This window comes from Miscanthus floridulus, chromosome 17 (genome assembly GCF_019320115.1).
Source record: "Miscanthus floridulus cultivar M001 chromosome 17, ASM1932011v1, whole genome shotgun sequence".
Lineage (NCBI taxonomy): Eukaryota > Viridiplantae > Streptophyta > Magnoliopsida > Poales > Poaceae > Miscanthus > Miscanthus floridulus.
The window spans coordinates 28,176,705-28,187,130 of NC_089596.1; the positions used below are offsets into that span (position 1 = coordinate 28,176,705).

Here is a 10,426-nt window from a genome sequence, read left to right on the forward strand (position 1 = left end):
ATAATACTTAACAAGTGCATATTATAGAAACATAAACTCGAACTGAGTCAGAATAATTTTATTAATCTTTTTAGAATAGATGGAGTATTTTATTTTAAAGATTTATGCAGATTTTTCTTTTGAGTAACAAAGATTTATTCGGCTGATGCAAAAACTATCAAATGATTGATTTTGCAGGTGGGGGTTAAACCGATGAGCTTGATGGGCTATGGCCCAGGTGGGCTTTCGTGTAGATGCTGCTGGTTTCCTGACATTTAGCACCATCTCATGAGGTGAAGAGAGATGAGGTTGGGCGCCGTCTATAAGAGAGGGCAGCTGGCCACTAGTAGAAAGAACGTAGCTGCGTGGTGAACAACCTGTAATTGGGTTGTATGACCTGTGCAGTTGGCCAAATTCGGTTTAAACCGAATTTTCAATTCGGAATATTTCAAATTAAAAGTAGAAAAGTAGAAAACGGTCGAAAAATGTCTAAACCGTTTTCTACTTTTACATTTGAAATACGAAACATCTGAAATGCGAAAGTGAAATCGATAAAGTCAAACAAGAAAATACGGATTCAATCAGATTAAATATAGAAAACAATGCATTTCGGTTCGGGATATTTTCGTTCTATTTTCATCCTTACGGACACTAGCTAGCTAGATGTATCCGACACTTGGTTTTGGGCCAGCCAGCCCATCCACTCCCATGCACGAGTACGCTCGGTGCTCGCTCGCTTTGGGACCGCCGGCCGGACCCTCGTCGCCTCCGTGGCTCCGTGTGGAAATAGAGCGAGCAGCATGTGCGGCGTGGCAGGCAGGAGTCACATACACGAACGCCACGGCAGCCGTCATGATAGCATGTGTCGCCGATGTTGCCCCTAGTCAAGGAGTAGGCGGTTTGGGAACCGGCTAACCGCCCATCATTCCATCCATTCTTCACACTTGACACACAACCACAGCAGTGCGCTTTCGTTCACTTGTCTTTCTTCCTTTCCTTCGTTCCTTCCCACCTGGGTCCTTTCCAGATCTCACGGCATGGGCATGGCGCCATGCTGCTGTTCGATCCCACTGCAGGCGCGCGCTCGCGCACACACCGACTGCGATGAGTGATGACGGAACAGAAGCTGCCGAAACGCAAGAATATCATATGCCTTTCGCCCCTTGTTGCATTGGAACCTGCAGAGACTGCATCACACACACAGTCACCCCTACTACGCCGCGCCGCGCTCCAGGCTCCAGAGCCTTCTTCCAATTGCAAAGGTGGCATGCATCATGACCATGTACTACCTGCAGCGCGCACCGTGTGTACGCGCGTAGTAGTAGTGTAGTACCAATACCACCTGCTTCATCATGCCTACATGTCTTGGGAAAAATATACGTGCAGCAATAACTATCTCTGCAGCGCATTTTTTTTAAGGGAAAACATGAGGGGTTGCCCCCTACGGATCTTTATTAAAATTTAATAACAGAGTTTCCCAAGTACAAGCTTCAGGAAACAACAAAGAAGGAAACGAAGAAAATAAGCAAGGTCTAGCCATAATTGTAACTGCAAACGAAGATCACTTTTAGGTCTAAGCTTAACCCGAGCTAATCTTGCTTGAAAACAACTTTGCAAGCCTGCAAAGAGTGCTGCTGATTCCTGAAGATGGCATCATTCCTAGCAGACCAAATAGCCCAAAACATTGCTACAATAATTTCCATGAAGAAAGATCTTTGAATTTGTGCTTTGAACAGATTAAGAGTGTCAAAAATACTCCTCTGGATTACATGTGCCAGCCCCAACAAATTCCAACAAGACATGGCAAACGGACAGTCCAAGAAAAGATGATGCAAGGACTCCTCTATGTCCAAATGACAGAGAACACAGTTATACCTTTGTAGGTCCATATATTTCCTTCTCAAAATCTCCCGGGTACTTTTATTTACTGGTTTGTGGCTGCAGATCAATCGGCAAACGCATAGTAAGTTGCATTGCACATGCATAAGAATTGACAACAAGTTCAACAGTAGTGAATGCATTAGGGAAAAAAACATATAAAGAAAGATGAGGCGAACAAGTTGTTGAATAATCTGTGATTTGACACTGGAATGATTTACATCGATCGGTCTGCAGGAAAATAAATGTATCCTTACACAAGATGGGCTTTCTACCTAACAACTACACGGAAGGTCGTAGTTTAAAGATCCTTCTTGTCATAATTTCGTCAGAGGGCATGCATGCTTCCTAGTGAAATATGAACGGCATTTTTCAGAAGGAAGAAAAAAAAAGAGCTTGTTCATTCTGGAAGCTCCACGGTTTCACATCAGTATCAACTGTCAAACTGTGGACAAAAGACCAACAACTCCTCCCCTCCAATCCTTTACAAAAGGAATTTGTTGTTGGCCTTGCATTGCATTGCGACTGTAACATCAGGGGACAACGATAAAATGGGAACAGTGCGCCTATATACGTCTATGTCATCTCTTCTCACTTTACAGGCCAATGCATGCAGATTTTGCATGGCGGCATGTTGTTGGTGATGTTTATATAGCTTCCATGATTATTGTCGTCAGTTTAGTAGAAACTTAGTAGATCCAGATGAATTCTGAACCTTAACTTCAAATTTTCGTCAATTTCAGCAACACATGCGTGCCTTGCCTTCTCGTCTCTGATCTCAAACTCTGCTGCCAAGTTAGTAGGATGATGACCTGCACTACAGTCAGCATACACAAAAGCCACTGAATTCTGGTTATGTGCCAGCTGAACTTTCATGTATACTGTTCATTAGGAGTACTAGGTACGTGCTAAAAGCAAGCAAGATTCTTTTCTTCTTCCCTGCAAAAGATGCAACAATTGTTTGGTTGGTGATCAACGACTTTCTTCTTCCCATGCATAGCGCCAAGATGTATCATTCAGATAGTAGCTGGTGATCAACGGCTTTTATCGTTTTTCCTTTTGGGCATGAGCATTATTCACGTAGAAAACAGTTTTGCAGCTACGAGGTGCCAATCTGAACTTTTATCATTTGGCATTACACTGTGGTTAGCGCACACACATCAGCTGCTGATGATCCATGTCTTTGTTTGAGATTCTGATTCATGCTGTACTCTGAACTATCGGTTTCTTACACTGTCCTGCTGTCCTGCAACGGAAAAGGAAGCAACGTCCACAGTGTGTATGCCCTGTGCGCCCCGTACAAATTAAAGTAACATGTACTTTCGTTTCAAAAAATAATAATAAAGTAACATGTGCTAGTATGCTGCATCAATAAGTTTGTCGTTCAGACTACTACTTGTCGGTGCAAGTTTCCTGTGCAGATCTCTATTGCTATGATCTGTAATCAATTAACAGCTAAGGGTTAGGTTAAGAATCACACTAATTTATGACAGATAGTCAGGAATAGGATCATGCGGCACACCTAATCCATTTGACAGCGTCTTGCGAAGAGGCTGGCTAGATGATGATGTTCCTCCGGTCCATCCTCCAGAAAGACAGAAGGATAGGCCGAGGATAAAATGGACTGCTCGAATGGTTGCAGTGGAGATCTTTGCTGAGCATACATGGTTGTCTTCTTATATATAGTGCTTATTGCGTTAAAAAAAATAGACTTTCAGTACTCAGCTGCTGTTGGATTTTAATTTTTAGCTTTACGTGGGCTTGCCATTTTATAGCCGGAGGCGCGCTGGAACTGTAATAAGGATCGGTTCAGTGTGTAACTCATCATACAGAAACCGGAATGAAATTTTCTTTTTAAAAAAAAAGAAAAGAAAAGTGCGGCTACTTGTGCTAGGTAAACCTAAAGTCCAAACTACAATGACCTGTTGACCCACAGGATCACCGGCTTAGATGAGTGAACCACTCGTCAGTCTTGCCGAGCACCCGCTAGTGTTGCCGAGCACCGACTAGCCGTGCCGACCACGAACAAGCGTTGTCCGTCCCCACGTACTATGGCTAGAGCTAGAAGAAGAAGGGAGAACAGAGCATGCACACACAGTACAAGACAAAAGCGTTGATCGAAGCCCTGTCTAAGAGATGGTAAATATGAACTCTCTCTACTAAGTTGCCGTGGTAGTCTATTTATACAACTCTATCCATCTAGTCCTAGAACAGTACACATGCTGTAACAGTAACTAAATAACATACAGGGCTGACTCTGTGTCGGCCTCTGCATGTGGCTACAGTGCTGCAGGTGAGCCGTGCGGCGTCTGCACCTGCAGCGGCTACAGTATCACAACAGGGGGCCTTATGACGCCGCATTCCCTTGCTGTGTTCACACAAGATAGCAGTAGATTATCTAACAATCTTTTCATAATCCTACTGCTAACCCTTATATTCCTTCCATACCGATCATCTCCTTCAGCTCTGTGAGTCAAAGACGTCCGAGCGGCTTAGTGAGGACGTCTGTGATTTGCCGACCAGTTTCGACGAATCCGATGACGATCTGCCCTCCATCGACATAGTCCCTGAGGAAGTGGAACTTCACGTCGATGTGTTTGCTCTGGTCGTGCAGAACCGGATTCTTCGCGAGGGCGATGGCAAGCTGGTTATCCACCATCAGTGCTGGTGGGTGAGCTTCCACGCCGGTCAACTCGCCCAGCAGCCGGCGTAGCCACACAACTTGGCACGTCGTTGTGGCCGCCACTACGTACTCTGCCTCGCACATAGATAGTGCCACCACCTTCTGTTTCAGAGACAGCCATAAAATTAGGGCCGACCCGAGAAAGACGAGCCCGCCAGAGGTGCTCCGTCGCCCGTCGATATCCCCCGCCATGTCTGCATCGCTGAACACAGTGAGCTACAGCCTACTCCCGCTGATCTTGGGAAAGATAATCCCTTGATCTACCGTCCCCTTGACATAGCGTAGTAGCCGCTTCACTGCAACCCAGTGATCCTCTCTGTGATCCTCCATAAAGCGACTGACGTAGCCCACGGTGAACGCAATGTCCGGCCTCATATGTACTAGGTAGCACAGACCGCCGACGATGCTCCGGTAGAGTGTCGCATCCACCTTCGCCGTGGTACTGGTCTGTCACATTCTCAATGGTGAGGGTGGACAAGTCCAGGATCGTCTCGATGGAGAGAGCGATCTGGATGTACTTTGCCGGCATGAAGTGGAGGTACTTGGAGACCGCCTCCTCTTCGTCGATGGTGACACCGTGGCTCTTTAGCTTGCTAATGAGCGTCTGCGGGCGGAGGGAGAAGTCATGCACCGTTTCACCATCCTTGAACTTGAGGTTGGTGTACTCTTGCTTCAGAAGCTGGGCCGTCGCCTTCTTTACGCGGTCGGAACCGACACGCATCGTCGCAATAGCCTCCCACGCCTCCTTAGCCGAGCTCTTCGTCCCCAACGGCTCCTTGTACTCCGCTGGTACAGCAGCGAGGATAGCCTCTAACGCTGACATGTCATCCTCCTCATTGTCGGTGCCCTTATCAACAACATTCCAGAGACGTCGGGCTCTGAGCTTGACCTTCATGGTCACCGACCACTCTCCATAATTGGTGCGAGTCAGCGTCGGTCAACTGGTGCCGCTGACCTCCCGCACCGTGCAAACAACGACCTCCGGTCGTGGCTGGACAGCCATAGCAGTGCCACTGCTATCGCCCATCTTCGAACCGTCCGTCATCGCCAGTGGTTAGTCTGGCAACGACACTTGTACGGCTCTGATACCACTTGTTGGCCTACATGATCATCGACTCAGGTGAGTCAACCACTCACCAATCTTGCCGAGCACCCGCTAGTGTTGTCGAGCACCCACTAGCCGTGCCGACCACGAATAAGCGTTGTCCGTCCCCACATACTATGGCTAGAGCTAGAAGAAGAAGGGAGAACAGAGCATGCACATACAGTACAAGACACCCGCGTTGGCCGAAGAACTGTCTAAGAGATGGTAAATCTGAAGTCTCTTTACTGAGTTGTCGTGGTAGTCTATTTATACAACTCTATCCATTTAGTCCTAATACAGCGTACATGCTGTAACAGTAACTAGATAACATACAGGGCTGACTCTGCGTCGGCCTCTGCATGTGGCTACAGTGCTGCAGGTGAACCGTGAGGCGCCTGTACCTGCAGCGGCTACAGTATCACAGCAGGGGGCCTTTCGACGCCGCCTTTCCTTGCTGTGTTCACACAAGGTAACAGTAGATTATCTAACAATCTTGTGCGAACAATTCCTATTTGTGATTTGAAAGGTATCTCGCAGCGTTGCTTATCAGTCAGGGCAGCATTGACCTGTCTTAAGCTCTAAGTGAACAATTCCTAGCACATTAGTTGTCTGTTATATGTATGCATCAATGTGAAATTGCACCTAATTTTTCTGCCCTCACACATCGGTCGCCATTCATTTCGTGGGAACTCAAGTAACCAAAAGTTGTGACAAGTGAAGTATAGGATGCCTGCTAGCAAACAATTAAACATAGTCATTTGCCTAAAACAGCCTGGACAGCAAGCTGAATTCATCCTCCAGCTAAGGCCCAGTTTTCAAAAAATTTTGCCTCCTACAGTAAAAGAGCATGTCTGGATACATGCATGGAGTACTAAATGTAGGCGAAAAAAAAACTAAGTGCACAGTTCTCAACAAAATCGCGAGACGAATCTTTTAAGCCTAATTAGCCCATGAAAAGCCTTAAGTGCTACAGTAACCCACATGTGCTAATGACCGCTTAATTAGTATCATTAGATTCGTCTCGCAGTTTCCTGATGGGTTCTGTAATTTATTTTTTTATTAGTATCCAAAAACTCCTCCCGACATCCTTCCAATACATCCGATGTGACACCCAAAAATTTTCACCTCCCCAACTAAACACACCCTAAACCTATCACCACAAGCAGTGAGTGAAACATGGGTCCATCTCTGCACCAGTATGCTGTTTTTTTACAAAAATAAAATCAGCACTTGATGAGATGAGGTGGTCCAGCAAGTGCAATAACTTCAGTGTCTTCTTCCCTGCTGTGACAGCCTGTGAGTGCTTCAACTACTTGGTGCCCCTCATATGGGGCAAGGCAAGCCTCTGCATCAATGGCCATCCACAGCAATGTGCAGCAGCAGCAGAGATGGAGCCCCCCCCAGCCAGGGCTGGTAGCTGGCTAGCCAGTTGCCCTGATGCCCTTGCCTTTACTGAGCACCTCATTCTGGTCAGGAAGTTTGGCCAACAGACACCTCTCCGGTTCTTCTCAAGGGATGAAGAGGGCAATGCAGGAATTCAGTTCTGCAGGATGATTGAATTGCTAGTACATTTGTAGTAATGGTGTAACTGAACTTTCATGTCCTGGGATTCTCAGTACAAATGGCATGAATTGTTGTGAATTAATTTAGGACAACATCAGGTGAGTCATTTTGATAAGAGATCATTTCAGTGTGTCATCAGACAGTGACACTGCATGGATAAACTTGAACCTGATGGAGGTCAAAAAGATGAACTGAGATCATTTAAACCATAACTGTCTAGACAGACACTTGATGCAGCAACTTTCATGCATTCATGATATGTAGATGACGATAATAAATTGTTTTAAAATTCATAGTCCACAATCCACATCACACCAAGGCCTGAACACGATAGTTTCTTCTCTTTTTCAGAGTTGGAAATTCTAAAACAACATCAGAGCTTAACCACTACTGTCTTCTTCTTGGTAGTAGCATCCAGGAACCTTGGACTGGGTAAACAAGATTTAATCCTTTTAATCTTCTCATGACAATGAGAGAGGATTAAACAAAGTTTGAGACAGTGATTAATGGTGGTCAAGCAAGAGAGTCAAGAACAATGTCCAAGGGTGCAAATCCATGCATGGCCTCTCAAGAACCTTAAACTAACTGCATGCCACAATTAAAATATTTCAGCTAAGTTCAGAACTCCATGTTACTAAATGGTAGTATATTGCAATTCAAATTGGTGTAAGTTGGAGAAAACAATTGCAGGCAGATTTGTGACATATATATGGATCATGAGGGTGGCAAGACAGGGGATCAGTCCCTAGATTTGTGCTTAATTTTCTCTGAAGCTTCATGAAAGACTGACTCCATTGGGTCTCATAAACTATTTTAATTACTACTTGGGAGTTGGGACAAGCTAGCTAGGTAGATGATCCAAATGACATACTGGATGGAATTCAGGGAGGTTATTTGTCCGGAAGTATTAGGCAGTTCGTGTTTGCTTTGCTGTTAGATTTTATTCATGTAGTTTGATCTTGGATACTTTTATAGGAAACTTTTGCTTTTACAGCCCCAAAGGGGATAATGCCAACTAGTTGAAACATGCCAAATAACCAAAATAAACATATATGATTATTTGAAAACAAAAAGTACTCTAATCAAATGTGGGATGACGTACGCCTCAATATATAGAAAATTTTAAACTATACTTTCTTTAGGCGAATTGTACAGAAACTGAAGAAAAGTACTAAAAATATGACTTCCAAGATTTATTGAGAAGTAAAAATACAAAAAAAGGAGTAAATACAAAAAAGGGTATTGTGAGTAGCATCTTGTAGATAGATCTACCACCCCAATCACCAGCGTTTCTGTGGTGAATACACTCAACAACTTTGGGACAAGCACAAATATTTGCAGGACCAGAGAATACACACGTATATATATACGGTAACATACATATACGAAATACTTACTGTGTTATATATATATATATATATATATATATATATATATATATATATATATATAGAACTACTATCCTGTAGCTGGCTACAAAATAACTTATTATGTAGCCACTTTGAGTTACGATAATTACTATGTTAATTTACTAAGTGGTTTATTATAACGTTACGGTAAATATCTCCATGTGTTATAGTAACCCAACTATCGTAAATATGTATTAACATTATCGTAAATTAGTGTATAAAATTATGGTAAATGAAGGTGGCTACAGAATAACTTATTTTGTAGCCGGCTACTGAATAGCCTCTCCCTATATATATATATATATATATATATATATATATATATATATATATATATATATATATATATATATATATATATATATATATATATATATATATATATATATATATATATATAGAGTGTGTGTGCGTGTGCGTGTGTTTCATATATATCATGCACGATTAATTTTTGGCATTGCACGTCAAGTTTTACTACAGCACATAGATTACATTACACATACTGCGGCAAAATGCAAAGCACACCCTGAGCTTTATGCATATTCATATCAATCAAGAAGCCTCTCTATGCTGCGGCGCTGGTAGTGGCAGCTCGCCGTCCGGGCTTGCCGCCGACGACCATGGCCAGCGCATTCCTGACGGCCACCGCGACGCCGCACCCCTTCACCACCCGCTTCTCGCAGCACTCGCGCTCCGACCAGAAGCACCGCGGCGTGGCCTCTTCCGCGTCGTCGTCGACGCCGCCGGCCGAGAACGCGCGCCTGTGGTGGCCACGGGAAGCCCCGCCCTGCACGGTGAATACGGGCGACATGGTGGCCGACGTGTTGGAACTGGAGGACGACCAGGAGGAGGAGGACCAGGACGAGCACGCCGCCGGAGTCGTCCAGCTGCCGCCGCCGCCGGGCCTCCTCCGGAGGAGGGTGATCCTGGGGAGGATGGCGCCGAGGAGGCCGCCGCCGGGCCGGCGGGTCCTAGAGCGGCCGCCGGCGCCGCCCCGGCCTCCCGCGGTGTAGTAGGACGGCGGCGGGGTGAGCGGCGGGAGCGCGGCCGCGGAGGGCGAGTCGTTCTTGGGCGTGCCCGGCTGCGACTCCCACAGGAACGGCACCGCGCCCGCCGACGCCACGGGGTAGTACACCCGGAACGACGGCACCGCCAGCTGCGCCGCCGCCTCCTTGGAGAGCATCTTGGCGTGGAGCTTGCTCCCCTGCTTCACCAACAGTCCGGGCTCCTCCTTGCCGCCGGCGCTTGCCATGGCGAACATGCACTGTCTGTGCACTGCACACTCACCGACACTGCTCTGCTTGCGAGAGAGAGAGAGAGAGAGAGAGAGAGAGAGAGAGAGAGGAGAGAGAGGCTGCAAGGAGGGAAGCAGTGAAGAAGTGGGTGGCGCTTGAGAGTTGAGAATGAGAAGGTGCGTGGCAACTATAGCAAGTGACTTTTATATATCCATGGATCAGCAGTTTGCAGTGCAGGGACTCGCAGACATGGGAGAAGAAGGCTGTCTACTTGCTGCTCATCTCTGATCTCTCTCACCTCCACCGGCGCCCTTTATCTGCTCTCTCTCTCTCTCTCTCTCTCTCTCTCTCTCTCTCTCTGATCTCCGTTCCTTAGCTGACTTTTGCCGACGACCAACGAGCATGTGACACGGCAACATTAGTGGACATAATCAAAAGATGTTGCCTTGTGAGTGATGAGAGCAGAGAGACACAGAATGCGGCTTGCTGGTGTAAGCATATGAAGAAATGGTGGTAGAAAAAAATGCAACTGGGATTGCCCGGCCCCTCTGCTAGGAAAAGGAGAACTGAGATATTGTTCTCTCTCTGGTTTGTC

The 10,426-nt window shown here is 45.9% G+C and overlaps 1 protein-coding gene across 1 annotated transcript; it reads right to left on the reverse strand.

Moving 5' to 3' along the window:
• Positions 1-9,040: 9,040 nt before the first annotated feature.
• On the reverse strand, positions 9,041-10,144 carry LOC136518593 (uncharacterized). Its single transcript, XM_066512265.1, has one exon. It carries the CDS (start codon positions 9,855-9,857, stop codon positions 9,162-9,164), a length of 696 nt encoding a protein of 231 aa, XP_066368362.1. The 5' UTR covers positions 9,858-10,144; the 3' UTR covers positions 9,041-9,161.
• Between the last annotated feature and the right edge of the window lie 282 nt (positions 10,145-10,426).

Excerpts from the sequence above, each read along its gene's own strand:
- LOC136518593 (XM_066512265.1), bottom strand. The coding sequence starts at position 9,857 with ATGTTCGCCATGGCAAGCGCCGGCGGCAAGGAGGAGCCCGGACTGTTG.